Raw genomic sequence first — 24,621 nt, 5'->3', positions numbered from 1 at the left:
AGTGTTAGCTTGATGGTCCAAATTTGGGATCCTAGCTGGGAAGCATCTCCCCACATTTTGCCACCTTATAGGCTGCTTTCTAATGATGGTTTTTGAGCTGCTTGTCTCTAAATAATGGAGGTTGTTGTTCTGTTAGGGCTGGCTCAGCTGAGACTGGTAATTTTTTGAAGCATTAAAAATGAGTCTAAATTTAGGAAAATGATATAAATTATTGAATCTTATTTTAGCAACCTAGGAATTTTAATGACTGTGAGAAAGTGCAGATTAGATTGTAGGAGAGTAATGAAAACTATACTATGATTACTTTTCTAAAGTTGCCTGGTTGTATCAAACTTGCAAATGTGTTCAAGTTGGACTCTATTTTTCTTGTGCTTTACTTTATTGTAGCTAGTTAATTTTGGACTGGTCTAATGTAGCTCATTTTGAATTGAGATATGAGCAGACATTAAACAGTGAGGTTAAGGAAGAGAAAAGAAGTTTACACTTGGGATGGAAGGTGCCAGTGGAGGGGTTTTGCAGTCAGTCATGTACCATATTCGTTTCAGCACGTGCTTCTTTCTTGAACCTGCCTATTTCTTGTCATCCTTTTTAAAAGACTCTTCGTTTATTTTTCTAACCATTTTTGAAGTTCTTTTCAGATTATTTCAAGTTCCTTGATATGGAATTTGTTTTTCTGCTGAATTTCTCTTGTGATAGAGGGTTTGTGTGTTTGTAATTACCGTGTATGAGCTGTTTACAGGAGCTTCTCAAGGTTATATATACATTATTTTTTCCCAGATACATGTGAAGGTTTATTCAGAAAATCACAGAGGTAGAAAAGTGAGCCAGCTGGGCTGTGTGGGCTCAGGAAGCAAGTTCCAGAGCAAAGGAAGGGCCTCATGCAAGCACATGTGCCAGTATTTTCTATTTTGATGGAAGTACATAGTTTATTATCAGATAACCAGAGTCAGAGGCACTCTGCACTTTCCAGTCCCCGTTTCCCAAGTGTAATCATCACAACCTCAGTCAGTCCGCGTACCTGCCTCCAGCTTCCTGCAGTTGTTTCCGTGGCTTTTCCTCTCACATATCTATATTATAAACTACAGCTTACAGGGTTATGATATTTGCTTGCTCAGCGCATTTTAAACTACAACTTAAACAATTTTTGTTTTAAACAATCAACAATATTTTAATTAAATTGTAAGAAAGAAAAAATACTCATGCAGGAGAATTTAACTATTTACCATGGATGCAGAGGGCTGACTATGTATTGTTACACGTCATTTTATGTAATGGAAGTGAGCATCTGTGAATTTTGCTGTTTGTGGGGCCCCCCATGGATACTGAGGGACAACTCTAGTTTTTTTTTCTCTATCTGCTGTCAAGATTTTCTTTTCCTCTTTGCTTTTAACCTGTTTGCCTATAATATGCCTGAATGTGGTTATAATTTGAGCAGTTTATAGCCATGATACCTTCAAAAAATTTTTTTGCCTCTTTGTCAGTGTCTTTTGATTTAATTTATGTGTGTGTTAGAATATTCGATACTGTTCTGCCGACCTTTGAGGGTCTCAATTTTTCTTCAGTCTTTTTTCTCTCTCTTCTTCAGTTGGATGATTTCTATTGATCTGTTTTAAGTTTACTGATCTTTTTTCCATTCCATCTTTAATATACTATTAAATCCATCCAATAAATTTTCATTTAGTTACTGTGTTTTTCACTTTCAGAATTAATTTTTTTTTGTCCTTTTTTTGGTAGTTTTTCTTTTTTTCCTGCTGAGACACTGTGTTCACACATTCAAGAGCATATGTTACTTAAAGTATTTTTTTAACATATATTCTTCTAATTCTTTGTTATAAAATAGCTGCTTTAAAGTCTTTGCTAAATCAAACATCTGGTCCATCCTGAGGTTGGTGTTCTATTGACTTCTCCTTGACTCTGGGTCACAGTTTTCTATTTCTTTGCTTGGTTACAGTTTTAGGAGGTGAATGTCATGTTTTCTTTTTGAGACTGTTAATGTTTTTCCTAAAAGGCTGGTTGGTTACCTTGAATTTATATAGGTTTTGTTCTCTGCTTTATTATGCAAGATCTGTGGACAGGTCAAAGTGACTCCCAGCCCTTCCAGTATGATGGGACATGACTTCAACACTGAGTCCTTCTGTTGGTCTTGTCTGGGTTTGGCTTTAGCCATTATTAGTACTAGTCTGGAGTAGGCTGTACTTTAGAGTGTGATCCCTTCGTGTTGAAAGAGGGAAAGGAATGTTAAGGTGTGTGTAAGTCAGGGTTCTCCAAAGAAACAGACTCGTAGGAGATGGATGATGCACTGTAAGGCATTCGCTCACACGATTCTGGCAGCCACGAAGTCCCAGGACCTGCAGTTGGCGAGTTGGAAACCCAGGAGAGCCAGTGCTGTAAGTTCTAGTCTGGAAACCAGCAGGCTTAAGATTCCAGAAGAGCTGAGGTTTCTGTTTGAGTTCGAAGGCAGGAGAAAATACCTCTGTCCTAGCTCAGTGCCGTCGGGCAGGAGGAATTCTCTTTTCCTTATGGGAGTAATAAAAAGCCCCAGCCTTTTTGTCTGTTCAGGTCCTCAGTGGACCGGATGAGGCCCACCCACATTGGGGAGGACGGTCTTCCATTCCAATGTTACTTTCCTCCAGAAGCACCCTCACAGTCAAACCCAGAATTATACTCATTGGCCAAGTGGCTGGGCACCTAAGGCCCAGCCAAGCTGACATGCTGTTGATGTGATTTTTCTGCTGTGGCTGGCAGGAATTCCACGTTCCCCTCGGCCTGCTCGTTCCGTCACTTCTGTTCAGCTCCTAGAAGTCACTCTGCTAAACTTTGGGTAGTCTTGCCCTGTCCAGAAGGTTCCAGCTGCTTGGAACTCTTGAACTTTATTTTCACATCTCAGCAGGACTGCTGTGCTCTTCTGGGACTTCGGGTCCTGCTGCCATGTTGGGGGATGGTGCCCAGTGAACCAGGGTGCACAAAATAAAAAAGTCTCAGTGGAGGAAATGCTTTCCTTCTCATATTTTAAAATTATATCGTGCCCTGGCTGGTGTGGCTCAGTGGATTGAGTGCCAGCCTGCGAACCAAAGGGTTGCTGGTTTGATTCCCAGTCAGGACACATGCCTGGGTTGTAGGCCAGGTCCCCAGTGGGGGTTCGCAAGAGGCAACCACACATTGGTGTTTCTGTTCCTCTTTTCCTCCCTTTCCCACTCTGAAAATAAATAAGTAAATAAAATCTTTAAAAACTATTGTTATGTGGTCCTTTGGGCAAAGATCAAGCTGGGGGTGGTGCATGGTGGTCCAGAATCATGGCTGTTCAGTGTTGGAGTCATGGCCAAGGTGGATGCTGCAGGTCCCGGGATTTGCTGGAACATCCAGTGGGGCGGGGCGGGGTTTGCCATGCATGAAACAGCTCTCCTGTTGCATACCTTTGTTCTTCTGTTCCTTCTCCACCTGCTCTCCTGTAGCGTTGTACCTTTGTGTGGTTTTAGTTTTGTCTTCTTGACCTGCAGGGAGGAAGTCCATTCATTCTGTTTTTGTGAGATTTGCTCAATTTGGAGGAATCTATCCACTGTTCCTTTAGTCTGCCATTGTCTTGGTTGATGATCCTTTCTACTTCCGGATCCTCACCCATCTATATTACTTTCTCAGAAGTTTTTCTCACCACCTCTTTTGTGTGGATCTAGATATTAAAAGAACTGGAACCTTAATAAACCTTACAGCTAATAAAGACTACAAATGCAAGCGTAACCTGTCAAATTGTTGGAAAGATTATTTCTGATATTTCCTCTTCTTCAATTTGTTCCCCTTGTCATATTCTCTTAAGCAGCCTGCACTTTCATATGTAGTCAGAGCAGTGGGATTTTGTCTGTTACGATGGACTGTGAGTTCTCGGAGGGCAGGCCAGTGACCGTCTTCCTCTTTTCTCTCCAGCACTTAGCACGTATTGAAGAAACGAATGGTGAATTCAAAATTCTATTGTTGTCATGACATCATCTGATTTTTACGATATTATTTATGTATGTGCAGTTATTTAAAATTTAATTTTTCAGTTTCAGTAGGTGTAAATGATGGCACTTCTGAAGTGTGTACAGAAATATGTACAGTTGTCTCTTTCAACTTTGTTTCTGCTCCTCCACCACCACCACCTTGTCAGCCCATTGTCTTAATCAGAGTGCTGTTAAAGGTTTGCAGTGATCTTTCCAAACATTTTTCTGTGTATTTTCATTTATAAGTAAGTATGCTTTTGTTCTTGTTATATGCACATGTTTTCACATACTTCAGTGTAGCAAGTAGTTTGAATGCTCAATTAAAATAGCAGTTTAGTATTATTTTGCTTATTTTCATAGGTTTGATTTTCAGAGCTTCTCAATGCTTATTTTACTTTCAGATTAGTCATAAGTAAGGCACATAACTTCAAGACCTTAGTTTCCACATCTGCTAAAGGATTGATTTGAATGAAATGAAATTCAAGATATCTTAGCTCTGAATTCAATGTTATTATGTAATTCATCTGTATTAGACATGAAAAATGTGTTATTCTGCATAATATGAAAAAGCAGGAAGATTAAAATAAAAATTGACTTAGGACGTTTGCTCCATATTGATTCTGCAAAGCCAGCTGGTGACATCCTAAAGGGCCCTTAACCCCAACTCCCTGAATTTTCGTATCACACTGTACAATTATTAACATGTGGGTACCTGCATTTTTTAAAGATAGATACCAAAGGTTACATAGGTAAATTTCAGTTAGTGATTTAGCTAAAAACAGCCTTTTGTGGAAAATAACTTCCAAGCTATTTTAACCCCTTTCTCCTCTCCCTAAAGAGAAACAAAGGAATAAAAATGCAAATTTTGCTCAGTGTTATGATATGTTTGTAAGCTGTCTTGTCATAAAATGTTATTGAACCCTTAGGTTTCTTGTAATTAGCTCTTTTGGTCAAGTGGCTCACTTATTTTATAGTTCAAACCACAGATTTTCAGCTGGTGTGCTGCAACACACTGGTGTGCCCCAAGAATTTTTAAAACATGCAGTACCTGACTATTTAGTCTGGGGCACTGATTTCTTTTCCTTTAAATTGTCAAATTAAATGACGATAGCCAACAATAGTTATATTGGCAAAAAAATATATTTTCTTGGTATGCTACAGAATTTTAAGTTGAAAATCATGGGCTTAAATGACATATAGTTCAAATGATATTTCTGATCCTTTAAAAATACCACTCTTTAGTCTTTTTTAAAAACTTTACTATGGAAAGTGTCAAACATACTCAGAAGTGGAGAGAATAATACAATAAGCCCACATGTTCCTGTCCTCCTTTGGTAGTTATCATTTTGCCCACCTGGTCTTCTAACATTTTTAATACAAATAATACCACATTTAATTTTTTTGTTTTAAGAAAAAAGGGTTGGTATTTAACAGGAAAAAACTCCCAACTCAATTTATGCTCAAGTTTTATCTGATCATGGAGTTGAGTATTGTTTATAGTATTTATAGCAGTTATTCTCTGTAGCAAATATACTAGATTTTGTGCCTTTTGTGTTGAAATGAGTTATAAAGCTAAACCATTGCAAGCTCATTTGTTCCATCATTACATTGCAGGTATGACATATATGTGTTTAATATTAGTATCTCATGTTTTAGGAGATGAACTGGTGCGATGGTTATGGTTTTCATTCTCTCTGCTGAGGGTTGGCTATGACTGAGGAAGCTGGCCTTCCTGGAGGGTGAGACGAACAAGGCTTTTCCCACTTTCTGGAGCCAGACGCTGACATGTGTACAGTGAGTTACCTGCAGCTCAAGGCAGAGTAGGGCAGGGGCTGTCATCAGGGGATGTAAATGCTGCCGTGGCAGGGTTGAGGAGGGAGTGTCTGTAGGGGGTGCTGGTGGGAGGCTTTCTGGGGGAGAAGGCATTGGTGTTGGGCTTCCTTCCAGAGTGGTGTTGACAGGCAGAGATGGATAAGGAAGGCTCATGGAGTAGCCTGAGCAAAAAAGTGGTATTTGGGGAACAGGCTTTGTGTTTCGTGGCTGTAGTTTAGATCTGGGGAAAACGTGCAGGAGGAGATAAGCCTGGAAAGGGGGAGGTAATGACAGTATGCAGTGCTGCCCCGGCATGACGACGCGCGCGTGTTGAGCACCTACTGTGCAGTGATGCCGGTACTTGACGTGTGACACTCCACTGGCAGGCATCAGTTTCATGGGATCGGCCTCACTGCATAGATGAGGACGCTCCGGCGCTTAGGAGTTTTAGAGCTTGGCTACAGGCCGCGCAGGAAGTCCTGGAGACGGGAGTTAAGGGAAGGCAGGCTGACTCTGGGCCTGGCTGGTCAGGGCCTTGAATCACTGAATGTTTTTTTGGGTCTTCCTTTGGACAGTGACCTAGCGGTATATTAATTGGTTTTCAAATACAAGGATCTTTAGTAGTTTCTTATTGTGAGATTTTACCTTACATTGGAGTTTTAAACATCGGCTCTTCTTAGAGGCTGTTCTCATAGTTGGGGTCGTTAGCTAGATTTCATGATTTTCACGTTAAGAAGGAGACTGGATTTCTTGGACCATTTTTCCCCTTGATTATAAGATGTGCTTATTTTAAAAATGGTGATTCACTGAAAAGTAAAAAGAAGAAAATTAAAAATCACTCAGATTCTTATTAGCCAAAGACATTCATCTTAATAACTTTATATATTTTCTTTCAGAGTGTTTTCTATGCATCTGTTTTACTTTCCTGGGACTGAGCTTTGGGGAAGATTTTGAGTTCTTTCTGATACATGACCTTTCCCCTCATATAATGCAATTATTGTAAGAACTTAAATGCTAACATATTTATTCTGTGACTTTACCATAACCTGTGCCACCTTTCCTTTTTGTTGAACACTTACATTGTTTCCAATTTTTAACATTATTACTTTTTAAAGGTTTTATTTATTTATTTTTAGAGAGGGGAAGGGAGGGAGGAAGAGAGGGAAACACCAGTGTGTGGTTGCCTCCTGCATGTCCCTGGCTGGGGACTAGGCCCGGACCCAGGCATGTGCCCTAGACTGGGAATCGAGCCAGTGGCCCTTTGGTTCACAGGCCGGCACTGAGTCCACTGAGACACACCAGCCAGGGCTATTGTTTCTAATTTTTAAGTCATTTTTAATGATGCACTTTTGTATGTGAATTTGATATTTTCCATCACAAAGTGGCTTTTTATTTTATTTTTTATATTTATTTTTGAAAGGTGTTATTTATTTAATTTTAGAGATAGAGAAAGAGAAGGAGAGAAAAAAATAGATGCGAGAGAGAAACGTTGGTCTGTTGCCTCTTGTATATGCCCTCACCCGGGACCGAACCTACAACCTAGGCCTGTACCCTGACCAGCAATCTAACGAACTGGCAACCTTTCGCTTTGCAGGATCACACGCCACCAGCCAACCGAGTCACATTGGTCAGGACGTGAAGTGGCTTTTTAAAGGGAGAGATTGAGCTCTGGCTGGGTGGTGCAGTTGACTGGAGTGTTGTCCTGACACACCTGGGGTGGGGCTCGGTCCCCAGCGAGGCTGCCGCCTACAAGAGTCAGCCAGTGAGGGCGTACATGAGCGGGACAACACACCGATGTCTGTCTCTCTTCCCCTCTCTCTGATATCAGTAAAAATTTAAAAAATTTTGAAAAGTAGACATTGAACATGAGGGAAAATAGACTGCAAATGGAGCATGAATCAGTGCTGCATGAAGAAGACTGGAGGAGCAGTCAGTACTTCTTGTTGCTGAGGTTCATGTTTAAGTACACTGTGTACGGGTTTGGAGATGGTGAACGGAGAAACACAGCACGCCTGCAGCAAGAAAAAGGGGCAGAGACTGGCGGGCTGGGTGTGAGAGGATCCAGCAAGTGTCTTGATGTTTGGCTGGAGAAGAAGCTGAGGAATAAGTCTTTGTGCATATGAAGTATTTTGTAGGCTGTGTATGGATAGGTTATTTTGTTGTTCAGTGCAGAAAAAACACCATGAACTTAAGTAGTTACACAGGAATTTATCAAACAGTTTGTGACTAAGGATTTCTAAGTATTGATATAACTTATCATGAGAATTATTCTTTGAGAGAGGGTAGATTTTTACTGTATTCTGGATTTTATTCTGCTTAAGGACAAAGGTTTGTTAAGATAGTATTTTAAAGGTGTTTCCAGACTTTTATTACTAAGGTGTATTTTAGCATGTTTTCTTACCTATTGTATGTCTTCTGGTCTTATGGAAATAAGAGAACAGTAATACTGTGTTAAAATTCGTGGTTTTGATTGAAAGGGCAAACCACAGTAAGAAAACAAACAAAAGCTTAGCCCGGACGGCTGGGGAAGTAGCAGGCCCATGCGTGCCATTGATGCGCAGGTGTCTCTGCAGGTCCCAGGGCTGCATGTCACGCTGGTGAGGCCAAGTGGAATAGGAAGTATAAGGCGGAAAATGTGAACATTAACAAATAAGCCACATATGTTAGGATGGCAACTTTGCGACTGCTGACACCCCATGCCAGTTATTTTCAGAGTTTTCATTGTTCAGAGAGTTTAGGTCAAGATTTGAAGGCTTAAAATTCTATGTTTAAGATTTTGCTTTATTTACAAAGTGCACATTCATTTTAGAAAATTTAGAAAAATAAGAGTAACAATTTATTGTATTTCCTCTCTCAGGAGATAACTACTATTCACATTTTGTGTGTAACCTGTTTATCTTCATAGAACTAATTTTTGCTCCATTTTAAAAAAATATAAAAATTCGGTGTTTGATATTGCTTTAGTATTTACTTTTTTCTACATAAAAGAATATTTTCCATGTTGTTATTTCACTGTACTGATGTGTTTAACATCTACTGTGATATAATAGAAAAAAATTCTCGAAGCAGTAGATAATGTCACTGAAGTAAGAATGTAACAAGTCATTAACAAAATACATTGCTTGGTAATTCAAGTTCAGAGGAGAGACTGGAGTGGTTTTAAGCTAGATGAAGGGGAGCTGAGGTGGTCTTCAATGATGGATGGAAAGATTGAGGTAAAAAAAGGCAAATTTTAGATAGGGGAAATGGTTTTGAGTATCGGTGCAGAGGAGATTAAACGATATTCAGTAGAATGTCATACAAAGCTCTGAGTTCGGGCAGTAAGATTTGATTGCATGTTTTTAAATTACAGAGGGGTTAAATGCGCTTTGAAAGTCACGTGCTTTAGGAAGCTCTGTGTGGCAGCTATATACAGGGTGACTTGGGACCAGTGATAAGGGATAAGCTACCTTTACGTGTAGTAAGTAGTTCCCAAACCTGGTAGTGCTCAAGAATCACCTGGAAATTCTTGTTTAAAAAAAGAAGGGAAGAACATCCCAAACCCAGCAGACTATTGGGTCCTCGTTCAGTCAGGATTTTTCGGAGAAGTTTAGTTTTGGGAGCCTCCCGTGGTGTCTCTGATGGTGACGTGCCATCGGGCCCAGGAGATGCTTGCTTCTAGGAGGCTGCCGTGAAGGCAGGACCTGCCTGCATCAAGGTGACTTGCCCTGGGCGTGGAGAAGAGGGGAAGGGCACCAGGCACTTTGAAAATCAGTGGAATTGAGTGAGACGGGCTGGAACAGATGAAGTCGGCAGTTTTTGTGAAGTCACTGGAAGAAGGGTGGTCCTAGGGTAGAGCTGGGGAGGGGGGCGTGTAAGGAAGCGGTGAGGGTGCGTTTTGGGCACGGCGAGTGTGGTAGTGGTGGGCTACTGAAAGTGGCCCAGCACCTTGTCGGTCTAGATATTACGTGTGAGACGTTAGGGTGGAGAAGACGAGTCTGGAATAATTATAGTGTCAAGTAAATCTGTGATGTACTTCCTTTAAGAAATGTTTTTTATTGATTGATTTTTAGAGGAGGGAGGGAGAGAGAAACATTGATTTATTGTTCCACTTATCCATGAATTCATTGGTTGATACTTGTATGTGCCCTGACCAGGGATTGAACCTGCAGCCTTGGTGGATAGGGGCGATACTCTTAGCCAACTGAGCTGCTGGGCTGGGGTGCTGAAGTACTTCTTTTGAAGGGAGAGATGTCCGCAAGAATGAGTGAAGGGGCCAGGAACTGGAGGTTACACCTGAGGTTGGGGCTGAAAGTGACAAAGAGACACGGACTATTTGGAAGATAGCTGGTACTCTGAAATATAAGCCCACACATTTTAAGTATTTTTGAGGAGGTAGGGTTTTTGTAAGTTCTACAAAAGTGTAGCAGGGAAAAGAAGTAAGTTACTTTACCACTCACTTTACCACTCTTAGTAATAGGCTCGTTGGAGAGCAATGTAAGCTGTTAATGATCGTGTGTTTTTGATTAATTCTGGGCCTTGTTATTTTTGTGTAGTTTTGAAAATGCAAGGATAATTAAAAGCAGTGGTTTATAAAATTACATGTAATTATATAGGTATAAAAGTACATACTATCAGCTAAATATATGTGTTCATACATTTATGTAAATTAAATTTATATAGTGTATATTTTACAAATAAAGGTGTGTGTGTGTGTGTGTGTGTGTGTGTGTGTGTGTGTGTGTGTGGGGACCATCCTACTCAGAAAAATCAGTTGTCGGAAGGGAGAGAGCAGCGTGGGTTTCCAGTGCCGCCCTTAGACACGAGTGACAGGAGGGCTTGGCGGCTCTCGAGTGAACATGCATGCTTCCTGGGTCTTCTGTCTGACAGATGCTGCTTTGTTTACGGATACATACATGAGTGAGGTCACCCCAGATGTTCAGTTCAGGGAGGGAAATGTAATCGGGGTAACACTGATCCCTGCGTCTCAACCTTTGATTATTCCCCGAGCACCTAGAGGGCATTGGGCTACTCCTTTATAATTTCCCTCACGAACTGGGGTTGATTTGAATAACAAAGGTTGAGTACCTGATGTGTAGGTGATATAAAATAATATATTAAGGAAGTACATCAATAGAATAGATTGAAAAATGTTGGTGTTTTGTTCATATTACTTTGTTCTTGATTCCAGTTAGCAAGTGGGCAAAAGCAGGCTCCAAATTTCAAAATTCATGGTAGTGGAAAATTGGAGACAACCCAAATATCCCCTAATAGGTGTTTGCTTAAAGTAAACCTGCATTGGTGCAGTGGGGTACTTACACAGCTGTGCAAAATGAGACAAATGTAAATTGTTGATGTGAAGATGAATATGCAGAGATTATTCAAGGGTGATGAAATTTTGTGTGACTTTTAGCTTTTTATTCCTAGTTTCTTTCTTTCTTTCTTTCTTTTTTTTTTAAAGCAATGAGCATGTAATATGTTGGGTTGGCCAAAAAGTCTGAATGATCTTTTCTATAAAATACAAGACCTTTTTTAGGCACATTTTTCATTTTCACCAGTAACTTCAATGATTTGAATATTTTGACTATATCTACTCTGTCCTGCTAGTGGCTTCTAGGGAGTAGAGGCCAGGGGTGCTGCTAAACATCTTCCAGTGTATAAGACAGCCTCACAAAGAATTATTTGGCTAAAATGTCAGTAATACCCAGAAACTTTGCCAACCACTTTTGACATGTTCTGTCAGTCACAGCACCTTCTCTATACACTGCACAAATCTTTTTTTTGGCATTTCAGTTGTGTTTTCACCTTTCTTGAAATAATAAAGCATAATATACCAAAAACGTTGTATATTCTTTCCATCTTCAATATTAAAATGGCTGCACAGAAATTCACCAATTTTGATAAGTTTTTTAATACACATTGATATAACAGCTGTCACAATACAATCTAACAGAAGTTTTTGAATGAAGTTAAAGATAACTAAGTACTACTAGAGTCATTGTACAGAAAAAAGTAAAGGAACTTTTTGACCAACTCAGTATATACTCTCTATATATGTATTTAAAGATTTTATTTATTCATTCATTCATTCATCCATTCATTCATTTATTTTTAGAGAGAGGGGAAGGGAGGGGGAAAGAGAGGGAGAGAAACATCAATGTGCAGTTGCCTCTCACATGCACCACACTGGGGACCTGGCCTGCAATCCAGGCATGTACCCTGACTGGGAATTGAACTTGTGACCCTTTGGCTTGCAGGCTGGTGCTCAGTCCACTGAGCCACACCAGCCAGGGCTATATTTTTAATCCTCACCTGAGGATATGTTTATTGATTTGAGAGAGAAAGAGGAACATCGATACGGGAGAGAAACATCGATCAGTTGTCCCTTGTATGCACCTGGGGATCGAATCCTCAACCTTTTGGTGTGTGGGGGATGAGGCTCCAACTGACTGGGCCACCCAATCAGGGCAGCATATAGTATTTTGCAAGACTTACCTGCTTTGATTAGTCTTGTAAAATAGCCTTGTTTATTTCAGATAAATGATGGGGAGAAAACTTGAGGTTTTTAATTTTAAACGGAGAGAAGACCATCATTATTCAGTTCTAGCTTCTGAACAACAAAACTGCACCCGGTTGGGTTGGAATGGTGACAAGATTGGTTTTTAAGGCATATAGTTCCGATGAGAACGGGCTGTCCAGTGGGTAGACTTGACCAGGAATGCGGACAGGGTGCGGGCCCTGAGTAAGATGGGAACGATAGAAATGGTGTAGTAAGGCCAGTTTGAAAGACTTCTGTGAGGCGAAATTGAGCACTAGAACTTGTGGATTGGATGTAGGGCTAACAGTGGGAAAGAGGTTCTAGGTGATGAGGGTTCAGTTTGGGAGATTGGGGGGATGGTGACACCCATTACCCAAGACCGACAGTGCAAGAAGGAGGAGCAGATCAGTTCCCGTCCTGCCTGGCCTTTCCTCTTCGTCTGAGCGGGGTAGAGGGCGGTAAAGTCCGTGTGTCGTGGAGCCTGGTGGCAGCAGTTGTGGGATCAGGTCAGTTGGTTTTGAATCTTATCTATCTGCCAGTGGGCGTGTGTGACTTGGGGCTGTTTCACTTTACTTCTCTGGGCCTTAGTTGTGCTACCTCTAAAATGGGGCAATAGTGCTGCTTACCTTCTGCAATTATTTGTGAGGATTCAGTGTGTTAAGGGAAACAGGCGTCCAGTAAAGATAAGACACCTCATTTGCAGCAATAACTGGGACGGCGGTCACCAAGACCTCCAGGCACAGTTCACTGGGCTCTCAGAGATGTGGACCTGGAACTCTGTGGAGAGCAGCTGGCTGGAGGCAAGCCAGCTTGTAGAAGTCTCCCTAATTCCTCATGTAACTACAGAAGTACTAAATGGTGACTTCCAACCAACTGTCTTAGGAATGAGCCTTCTGGAACTCAGGTCTGCTTCCAGCAGGGCTGTTTCCTGGCGCCTGTCTAGCAGTCACTCTCCAGTAGCGGCGGTGGGGTTCCTCCCAAAGCCATGTGGCCCGAGATTCATACCCGAGGGGCATAGAATTCGGTACTTGAAGGTCGAGATAAACTTGTGCAAATCTCTGTTTTCTCACAGCCAAAGGAAGACACAGGATGGCAAGCAAAGGAGAGTATCAGTGGTAGTTGATGTATTTTGAATTGGTGACAGGGCGTGTACTTTTCAACCCTAGAAAGTTTGTCTCTCTCCTCCGGTTATAAAAAATGTGTTTGTCAATGCATTATATATTATTACAGATAACATGCGTATGAGGATAAAGTATTTCCCTCCTGTTTTCCTGTAATTGTTGCTGTGTCTAAATAGTGCCCAATCTTGTCTATTTGAGCTTAGATGTAGTGTCAGAGAGGCCAAGGAACTTGATGCTTGAGGTAGCAGAAATTTTGGGAAATGTTTATTTACTCCACTCGGATCTCAGTTCTTGAACCTTCTTCCAGGGCTTACTCAGGGTTTTGTTAGTTCTTTCCGTATAATTTCATGGGAAGTCAAACCCTTCTGTCGCCTTTATCGCGTGTCTCAGCTACTCCCACCTCCAGCATGCCTTTGGAGTTGTAGAATTCAAGACTCAAGTCTATAATCCTTCATGGTTTTGTATCTTGCCCAGGGCTTTAGTGCAAAAATGACTTAAGTGCTAATCTTTTTTACCTTCTTTGCAGTTTGTCTACTTAAAAAAATTTTTTGAGGCTAAGGGAATGTATAACAATCTGTTACCAGCTGTAATCAAAATTACTCTGCCTCTGTTCACCTAAATTGAAATTCTTTTTACAAATTAATTTACTACTTAGAAGCTTTATTTCATGTTTGGGATGGTTGAGGTAGAAGGGCGAGTTCAGGGTCTAAAATCAGAGTGAGATACACCTGGATTTTTGCACCTTTATAATTTCTTTATAACCATTTTAATGACCTTTGGTGAAAGGCATTGTGGTGGGGTGTGAAAATACGAACTTTGGTGTGGAACCAGCTCTCAAGATGTGGCCTTCAGCCACACCAGTTAATCTGTCGGACCTGTGCTTTCCTCATGGGTGACATGGAAGTAACACTGCCTACTTATGTGGGGCCGTTAGGGGACCACCGGCGAGTGTGGCAGTGTCCGTGATGTGTCTCAGCTCCGTGGTTGGTGCATGCATAGTCATTGTTCAGCAGATTTCTTTTCCCTGTGGTTTCACTCATAGTTTTGATTTCCTATCACATTCTAAAGTCTTGTGCTTTTTGCTTTTTAAATTTTTTAAGGCTGTGACTGTTTCTTAGGGGCTTGCAGGAGGAGTCATAATTATTCTTGATTGTTAGGATTTCACTTGAAATACCTAGTTAGTGAAAACACTTTTTTTCTGTATGCCATCTTATTGGGAATTAGAATTACAGATCTTTTCCCTTGCGTGCTGGGCATCGAAATCATGACATTTCTCTATTTTCCTTTTGACTTGTTTGCCTATTACAATTCTAAGAAATTTATAAAATTATTATGTGGAGAAACATGTTTTCTTCTGTTCCTTCTTTAATCTGTTAGAGTAACAGGGCAGAAGTTTATAAGAAAAGCTACTCACCAAATATAGTTGTTAGGTAGTCACAATGTAATTTTAATTCATGGAATCAAATTTTAGATGTCAACTAAACTTTCCTTGATTTTATTTTTGTAGCTTTTATTTGGGGGGAGTAGATTTTTCTTAATTGGCATCTCCTGAACTATTTAACTCCCATTATGCATTGTATTTTATTTTTTCCTGTGGGATAAAAAATTTTAAATTATGAAATAAACATATAAAATATATAGCATTTAAAATTTAGTAATAGTAAAAAATCACTATGTACTTGAGAATAACTATATATTTGTACCTTGAGAAATACTATAAAACAATACCTACCAGTACTTCTGAAGCTTGTATCATACTGATTTTTTCCTCCACTGCTTGTAATGCTTCTCTGCTACTTTAGTTATTTTGAAACTAGGTAGGATTTTTAGTTTTATATGGTTATAAAACATTGTGACACTGGAGAATACATCATACCTTCCATTTAACTCATCAACTCCTTAGTTTATGCCATATCATGCTAATGTATTCATTTCAGTCATAGTTTTGCCACTCTTGGTCTTTGTGGATTTGTATTTATTTTATAAATCTCAATATGTCAGCACTTTTAATTAGGTGTCTTGACATTCTCCCCCTTCTTTCTTTCTCCACCCTCTCTTTCCCCTTCATTCTTGAAGATTTGCTGTACATTAATTTTTTTTAAAGATCTTCACCTGAGGAGGAGATGTTTATTGATTTTTAGAGAGGAAGAGTGAGAGAGTGAAATACCAATGTGAGAGAGAAACTTCGATCAGTCGCCTCCTGTATGCCCCCTGACTGGGGATCAAACACACAACTTTTTGGTGCATGGGATGACGTTCCAACCAGCTGAGCCACCCAGGCTAGCCTGTGTGTGTGTATGAAAAGTGACTACCCTGTAGGATATGTGGAATAATCACTAGAATTGTTTATTTAAAGCAATCCAAAGTCAAGACTTGGGGAGTTTATCGTACTCAGTATATGATGGTTTAGTTGCTGTGTATGTCAGCAGCACGTTTTGTAACTTGTAAAGATATTTCAAATGAGTGCTGATTAATGGATGACTTCTAAAAGATGTCAGGTTTAAAGTCAGACAGTTTTTAAAAAATATTTTATTTATTGATTTGAGAGAGGGTGGGGGAGGAAGAGAGACAAAGAGAGAGACATTGGTTTGTTGTTCCACTTACATACGCATTCATTGGTTGATTCTTGTATGTGCCCTGACCCAGGATCAAACCCGCTAACTTGGCTTATCTGGACAATGTTCTAATCAACAGAGCTACCCGACTAAGGGCAGGGACAGACACTTTTGATGACCTTAGTCAGATATAGTAGCCATTGTGCTGCTGGCTCACCCCTACTTACTGTCTTCAGGTATTTAAAGTAGCTGTAAAGTAATCTAATTTCTAAAAACTTTTAATGAAATAAAAAGATTAATGTCTTACTGGATTCTGCTTTCTTACAAAGTGCTTTTGTATCAGTAATATCTTCTGTTGAAACCATTGAATTTTTCTGGGTGTAGGTAGCGTTGCAATATTTTTATGTGAAGAATATGATGTTCAGAGTGTAAAGGATTTAATAATGTATAGTGTATAGCTAGAGATTTAATTTATATTTTCTTTCCCCATGGTTTATTCTAGAATTGAAAAGATATTTATGTGGGGGGAAAAGTGTTAGAAAATCATGTCTTCGGAGTAAAAAATCTTGAATCTAGATTATTTCAATATTATTTTTGCAAATAAAACTATTTTGATGCAGAAATTTAATGTTTATCCATCCATTTATCCATACACCCCCCAAATTGGATACTAACTAGTCCTATGTCTAGGGTTTTACTTGCTACCCATAGTGGCATCTGAACTGGAAAGGTGGTTTTATAGGAATGGAAAATGGGACATAGGTAATGATTTTAGACAAGTGGTTACTAATTTACAAATAATTTATACATTTAAACCCTGTCTCTGAGCTCCTTTTTTAGTTGCTATTTGTAATACAGACTTAGAGCTTTAATAGAACCTGTGCATCCAAAAGTAGGAGAAACAAGTGAAAAGCAGAAATATTTGGGGGCTATAAATATAGACTCCAATCCAAATTATGATCCACTTCCCTAAAAATGTTTTTCTTCAAACTACCCTTTGTACTTTCTACTTTATATTGCAAAACTATTAGAATTCTGCCAGTTAGGGGTGCATTTGGGCTTAACTAGCATCCGTGTTGAACATTGCAAATGTTAAAGTGAATTACTTCAACCCAGTTGATTTCTTCACACACCCGAGACGAACTACATGGAGGCAGTAGGAGTGTTAGGTGGTAATTTAGGAATACACTTAGGAGAAAGGATTATTTTTAAGCAGGATGATTGGGATGCCATAATGTAGACTTTAGGAGTTGAGCGAGTGCTAACAGAGGAAGACATTCAGTTTTAGAATTCATCCAGATAAAGAGAGGGCTTGAAATTGGTTAACCTTCTGTGTCTGTTCCACAGGGGCCCCAGCGCCCATGACCAGTAGAGTCTTTGGGGATGAGCACGCTCCTTTCAGCTGCCCTGGGAACGTGACCAACATAAGCAACATTTTCAGATTAGGAATACTTACTGAATTCCAAAGCATCCATTTAAAAATACATTTTTGGACTGAACTCAATTTATAAGTTAGGTTTCAGCCAGTGCTTGTCTTTATCTCTGTCTCTTCTGCTATTACCATGTGCTCTCAATTGATAACAACAGTGAGGTTGCTTTTGATCCTTCCTGTCAGTCATTATGGAATTTGCAGGTCAGTCCTGAAATTACCAGTGGAAGCCACAAGTAGGAAGCACAGTAAACGAGTGATAATAAAGTAAGAGAAAGCCATTCAGAGAGTGAGGGAGGGTTCGTGGGCTTCGGGGAGTGCGGTGAGCAGTGTCTCAGACTTCGTTTGCAAGTGAGATGGTGATGGACACGGTACCTTCCCTGTGAAGCAGCTTTCGTGGCGTCTGATAGTGAGCCCCGTGAAGAGTGAAGCCACGTTCATACTGATTTGTGAACTGATGGAGGTTACAAAGCCCCCCCCCCCATAATTTATATAGATTGGTGGAATATTGACTGTTTTATTGCATACCTGGACATGTGTGAAGTTTTCATTGGTAGCAGGCAGATTTCAAAATGTTTTTCTTCCTGACAATTGAATACTTTATATTTTATATCCAATCAATTTTCATTAATGAAAATTACTTTCAAGTAAGTTTAAATAAATGTTAGTAATGACTTTGAGTTAATTTTATCTTTATGTTTTGGGGATTATAGTTACCTTAGATGTTCCTCAATTAGGGATAATTGTCTTGCATCCTTATCTCTTATCATAATCTGTTTTTCTTCACACAGTGTTATAGTTTTGCTGCTGGACTCTTCCCTCCCTTCCCCCACCCCATCAGGATGATATGAGACTTGAAAGAAGACGATGCATACAGGTGACTCAAGTTTTAAACTACAGTAAAACTATGGCTGTCTGAGAGAATGTGGTCTATTTTGAATGGGAGAGCTTTCTGATAAACAGCATCAGTGGGGAGAATTATTTAGATCAGTAATGCAAAGATAGCTGGGAAATTTATTTAACTTTGGGAATAACTTATAGTGGTACTAATACAAATACAGTTTAGTAACTGCAAGTACTTGACCTTTTTAAAAGTGGATGGTTGACTGATACTTTGAGAACTGAAATATTTCTGTTGAAAATAAATGAAATACCTCCCTTTATGGTTGAATGCAGGGTTCCTCAGACTCGTGTTAGACTAGAGCAAGTCTTCGAAAGGCATAGGGAGTAGACACAAGTGGTGTATCTGAAATTAAATTAAAGGTATTACACCTATATGTATGATTCTTTTAAAAAGTATGATCTGGGATTTTGCTTTTTCTTGTTCCTTCCTTGTCTTCCTCCCTCTCTCTGTTGCTTCCCTCCTTCCTTACCTTTCATCCTTTTGTCATTTGTATTATGCAGGGGAAGCAGTATGAAGTTATTTTTGAAAAACTATTTTTGCTTGAGGTGCCCTTAATCATACATGAAAAAATAGAGACTAATCCATGTATGGTTGTGTTCAAACTCTTGAAAAGGTAGTATAGCCAATGAATCAAGTGTTACTAACTTTTAAACTTGTATCTTCTTAAATCGGGCCAATTGTGAGGCGTTTTGTTTAAACCAAGTGGCTTATATTTGTTGACATTGTCAGAGATATTTGATATGTTTGAAAATGTGGTCTTTAACCAGAAAAGGAGTAACTACATAAATCCTGAATAGTTATTTAATTACATTATTGGTATAGGATTAAAGTTTTTGCCAGTGGTTTTTGTTTTTGGTGATCTTTGTTTTCAAAAAAGAAAAATAATTAACATTGTTTTAAGAGTGTGATTTAAAAAAATGTCTCGTGTACCAGTTTGTATGAAGAAATATACTTGAACATATTTGCAATTAAACTATAGAGCATATAATATTTCACATTCATGCGGGACTCAAAGAGTATGATGGGGACCCTTCTTTAAGTGAAAGGAGATCAGGTGTCACCTCCATGATCACCGACCTGCTCTCACGCGTGCGCGGATGCTTTCGGTCGAACACACTAGAGGAACACTAGCGGCTGATTAAATCGACACGGTACTGATGCTGACTGTTACCATCATACAGAAGTAACCAGGAGGCTTTACAGAGAAAACTTAGAATTTTATGAAAATTTTTGTTGTCAGATTTTGCGAGTCTGACCTTTCGGTGCAGGAACGGTGTCTCGGCGCCGGCTGCTCCCAGACCGCGCCTTGGGCCCGGCGCTGCGCGCTGGCTCTGCCGCCTAGAGGCTCGCTCTCGGCCGGGCGGGCAGGAGAGCAGCGTGCGTTGGGGGTGCCTCACAGATTTATTCATAAATGTTAACCGTTTTGGAGATTTTTTCCTTACGAAATTTTGAGATAGCTAAGTTTGCTATTTTATTTTTAGTTTGTTTTTATAAGGTAGGAAGAGTTTCCAGAAAGCTCTGTCTCATGAAAGGCTTGTGGATGAATGAAATGTCTAAAGAGTAAATACAGTTTATAAAGATTATCTAGTTAATTTTATGAATGCTAGAACACACAAAAAATATACAAAGATTTGATTTATGATACAATCTGGTCTCTCTGACTTGGCTTTATATTCTTTAAAAATGTTTCAACATTTATTGGCTTATAAAGGAAAAACTCAAGGAAGATCTGGTTCTTTCTAGTATGTGTATTAGCTTCTGGTGTATTTCCCTCTTAACAATTTGAAAACTAATAATTGTTTTTGAACATAAAATCAACAGTTTTTGCAGTCATCATCAGTGAATGTAGCAGTTTGCTCTTGTTTTACCGTGCACACGTTCATTACACTTGAGCTGGTAGGGTGCCCACATACACTGGAAAGAGAATGCTCCTTTTCCCACAGGCCGTCATGGCCCTGACTTTATGTTGGTTAGATGCGATGCGACCTCCTTCTCCTACCATTTCATCGGTTAGGTGCAGGCTCAGGTGTGCTAGGAAGGACGCGGACGTCGGCACTGACTGATCTTTCAGAAGCCAAACCTTAATAACAGACTTTCACCAAATACCAAGCCAAACTTTGATGTGCCTCTAGTACATGTATATATAGGTGTTCCTGTACTTAATTTGAGAGTCTTTTCACATATTTTAATATATAATTGGAATATAAATAGGTAAAGTTGGATTTAAAAAAAATTTTAGAAGAAAAATCATTTGTGACAAATCAGTTATTTGGCTAACATTCGCTTTGTACCAGGTACTATCACAGATACTCTGCCCATAAGGATCCTTGTGCTTAGGAATCACAGAGCACATTTCCGTCGGAGGCGGGAGCACATGTGTAAACAAAGGGTGCAGTGGGTGGTTATGGAAAAATTTTAAGACATCTGTTGAATTCAGGGCATCTAAGAAAACCAGAAAACACTCTCTGCTTAATAGCAGTCACAGTAGTGGCTTCACCTGGCATTGATATTCCAAGGTTGTCAAATCCAAGTTTGAGTCCAACTCTTCTCTGCAGAGTTCCTGACTCACGTAACTGCCCCTGGGTGTCTCTCCTACACACACCTCCCTGCCTGCCATTTATACCTGTTAGTGATAAGTGACCTCATTCTCCTTACCATCATCCTGGGAATTGAGGCAGCCCCTCTTTACACCTTTGAATTAAGAGGTAACCAAATTCAGTTTATTTAGGATGTAGAATCACTTCTGAGATTAAATTTGGAAGATGTACTGCCTCAGAGATTACTGTGCATATTAACATAAAGGCTCTTGCATTTTTAAAAGGTACTTGATAAAAGGTCCCCTCCCCCCATTTATTTTGTCTTTATGCCCACTAACATTTAATGGAACATTATTTGAGAAAAGCTGATGGATATAGCAGTTGATATAATTCTTTTTGTCGTTGTTGACTTCTTTAACAACTAAAATTGTTTTTTAACAATAGTGATAGGTTAGTCTCGTTAAAACGTGTAGTAGTTCTAGCACATACAGAACTGTAACTCTTTGAGGGTGAATAGCCTTAGGAATTTATTTTAAATTGTGCTGGTCTGTTTATGTTGTCATCATATTTCTTATACATACAAATTTAACTGCTTAAAACCATTTGATGTGGCAGTTTTTAATTTTAAATTCTCTAACTCATTTTAAAATGTGAGTTTTGTAGTGCAAAGTTTTCATACTTCAGTAATTACAGGAATACGGCTTTTTATTGCAGAACAATTAGAAACCAGATCTGTACATTAAAAAAAAAAACAATTTCTTTAATCCCATTTGCATGCAGGGTGCATTGGAGGAATCAAAGGGCCAGTGCATCTTCCTGTTTTGGTGCATAGTGCCAGTTTGCGCCAAACTGAGATTGTTCCCCACAGGGTGCTGGGGGTCTGGTCTTTTTCTGTACTTTTCCTCCCTTAGCCCTCATTCCGTTTTTTAACCCCAAGCAGGTCTGATTATTCTCTTAATAATTCATGAATTTATTATCTTTGGTGAATGATAAATTCAGTGGATTTATTTTTTGCTTTAAGGTTTTGACTTTTCTCTCTGTTTATTAATACACACTCACTGAGTACTGTGGAAATTTATGAAAACACAGATAAGTAAAAGGAGATATTTCTAAAGTTCTACTGCCCACATTATACTATGGCATGTTCTCTTCTAGTTTTTTTTTTATTTTTATGCCATTTATGATTAATTGAGATCATCCTCAATATCCATTCAGGTTGGTATACTTAGATGGAATTTTTTTTATCATATATATCTTATATTGCCCATCATTATATCATAAACATTTCCCCATGTCTTCAAAAACTTACTAATTATAGTGCTGTGCTGTCACTTTGAACTTGGAGCAAATCTAGAACATTCAAAACTATAAAGTTTTGAGGGTGAATTACTTTAGAAATTTATTTTAAAGTGTGCTGATTTGAGGCTGTTACACTGTATGATAATTTCCTAGTTAAGTTAGATACCTCTTATAAGACATTGATTTATTTTACTATTCTCTTTTCTTTAATTTTTAAAAGATTTCATTTATTATTTTCTAGACAGGGGGAGGGAGAGAAATACTGATGTACAAGAGAACCATCCATCTGTCCCTTGCATGCCCACAACCTGGGCATGCACCCTGCCTGGGAATTGACCTGGTGACCATTCAGTTTGCAGGCTGTGCTCAACCCACTGAGCCACACCTGCGAGGACACTTTTCACTTTTTAAAAGTACTAACATTGGAGCATAAATGTTTGGTTGTATGATAAATTATTTTTTGTAATTGATTCCCAGGAGTTATACATACTGGGTCATAGGGTTTGAAAATGTTTTAAGGTCCTTAATACAACTTTTCAGAAAGCTATTTGGTAATTAATAAGCACTAGTTTATACTCACTTAACATTACATGAATGTGTATCTTTTAATAATATCTTTGTGAGCATTGAGTATTATAGTTAAAAATAAAATCTCTAATTCAAAAGAAGAATCTCCTATTTTAGAAAATACAAAAATGACAATGTAGTGGAAAAAGTTCAAGTGATTCACAAATGCATGAAGTAAGTGACAAGCCTAATAGTCTGGTGGATATTCTCCCCCAAGAATTCATTCTTTCTTGCAAATGAGTTTCAGTTCATGCTTTATGGAGTTTGCAAATGTTTTATACCAGTTTTTTGTCCCAACTAGTGGGATTCTCAAGGTCAGGGAGTTAATGGCCTATCCTTTTTGTATGCCCTGTGTATATGTAGCAGGGTTCCTGTGACGTGGGACGTTTTTAATGAATCCTTGCAAACAGAACAGTTTTTACTATCCTAGTAATTCCTAAAAATCACAATGTCTGCTTTATAAATTATTTCAGGTGGTTTTAAGAGTTCCTCATTGTTTTTCATTTTCTTTTAAAAATATTTTTATATACATTTTTAAGATTTTAATTTTAATTTTTGATTTTAGAAAGGGAAAGGGAGGGAGAAAGAGGAACATTGACTGGCTGCCGTTTGTACTGACCAGGCCCTGGGACCACACCCACAACCCAGGCATGTGCCCTGACTGTGGATCAGCTGGCTGCATTTTGGGTTTGCTGCGTGACACCTAACCAACTGAGCCACATGGGCCTGGGCTTTGTAAATGTTTTATATTTTTATTATTTACATTTCTAATTTCTAAGTGGAAGCAATTAATAATTACATCATATATCTCACATAAGAAAATGTGGTATTTACAGAGAAGATGATGGGAAACCTGAAGTGAGCTACAATGGAAAGTTGAATTTCTTAGACCTTAGCACCTTTATTCAAAACCCAGGGGAAAACAAATAGATTCATAGTCATTAGTTTAGATTTTAGGGGTACTACTAAATGTACCCCCCAAGAATGTTTTAGTTTGGGGAAGATGACAGCAGGGTATACTTCTTGAATCTCCACTGTTTTCTTTAAAAACAGACAGTAATCAGTGGACAGCAAAACTAGAAACTTCTGGGTACCTTCTGCAAAATTAGGTAACCTGTATTCCCACAAACCTAATACAGGTAGGTGGAGGCAAATCTCAAGTAACTTTGTGGTGTCAACATCTGTACCGAAGGATGCAGAAAGAAGCAGTGGAGTGTCTTCAGGTGGGCCCTAGACCAGGAAGGGACCTCAAGATAGCCAAGAAAGACCCCCTGAAGAGTGGGAAGCAAGTCTGAGAACAGCCAACTGAAACTGACAGTTCTGAGTTCCCAGGATACTAGGAGCTCACAGTGATTGCTGTGGGGTTGAGCCTATCTGGTTCTTGTGAATTTTCAGAGCTAAATAGTTGAAGCACCCTTCCCTGTTAAGGCTGCCCCGCCCCCCGCCCCCCGCCCCCCCCAACACTGCTGGGAAGAGAATTCAAATGAAGCCCTTTGGAGACAGTGAGGGCCGAGGAGAAAAAGGTCAGGTGAAGTGGGGAAGGTGAGAGCATAGCATCCACGGGGCTCTGTTGCAGTATCCCTCATGAAAGCAGAGGTGGACTCTTACTGAAGCCAGAAAAGCTGCTCCAGTTCCCCAGAAGTTTTTTATTTTACACAAAAATGAGCAGTAAGCAAGGATCACAGTCAAATTCCCGTAGAGTTTTTGTAAGAAGAAGGGAATAAGGAACAGAATAATGTTCCTGCAGGCCATGAAAGCACATCAAGAGAGAAATGTCTATAAAACACATGAAAGCTATACCCTGATATTTCAAAACAGACCCCAAAAATTTTAGAAAATTTCAACGAAAACATCATGAATCCAAATGAGGAAATCTTAGAAATGTGATAACTCAAGAATGGGAAAT

General features: G+C 39.3%; 1 protein-coding gene across 3 annotated transcripts in view; it reads left to right on the top strand.

Moving 5' to 3' along the window:
* DYRK1A (dual specificity tyrosine phosphorylation regulated kinase 1A) overlaps positions 1-24,621 on the top strand; it is a 135,572-nt gene that overhangs the window by 37,331 nt on the left and 73,620 nt on the right. For 2 of the 3 annotated variants that reach the window (XM_045852470.1, XM_045852471.1), the window contains exon 2: positions 18,200-18,285. The exons of the other annotated variant lie outside the window; for it this stretch is intronic. In XM_045852470.1, coding sequence (XP_045708426.1) covers positions 18,276-18,285 — 10 coding nt within the window. In that variant the 5' untranslated portion in view covers positions 18,200-18,275. The remainder of the gene's footprint in view (positions 1-18,199; positions 18,286-24,621) is intronic. 3 annotated transcript variants of the gene reach the window in all.

Source organism: Phyllostomus hastatus, unplaced genomic scaffold (genome assembly GCF_019186645.2).
Source record: "Phyllostomus hastatus isolate PE091 unplaced genomic scaffold, TTU_PhHast_1.1 phas_contig_948, whole genome shotgun sequence".
Lineage (NCBI taxonomy): Eukaryota > Metazoa > Chordata > Mammalia > Chiroptera > Phyllostomidae > Phyllostomus > Phyllostomus hastatus.
This window is presented reverse-complemented; position numbering and strand designations above follow the sequence as displayed.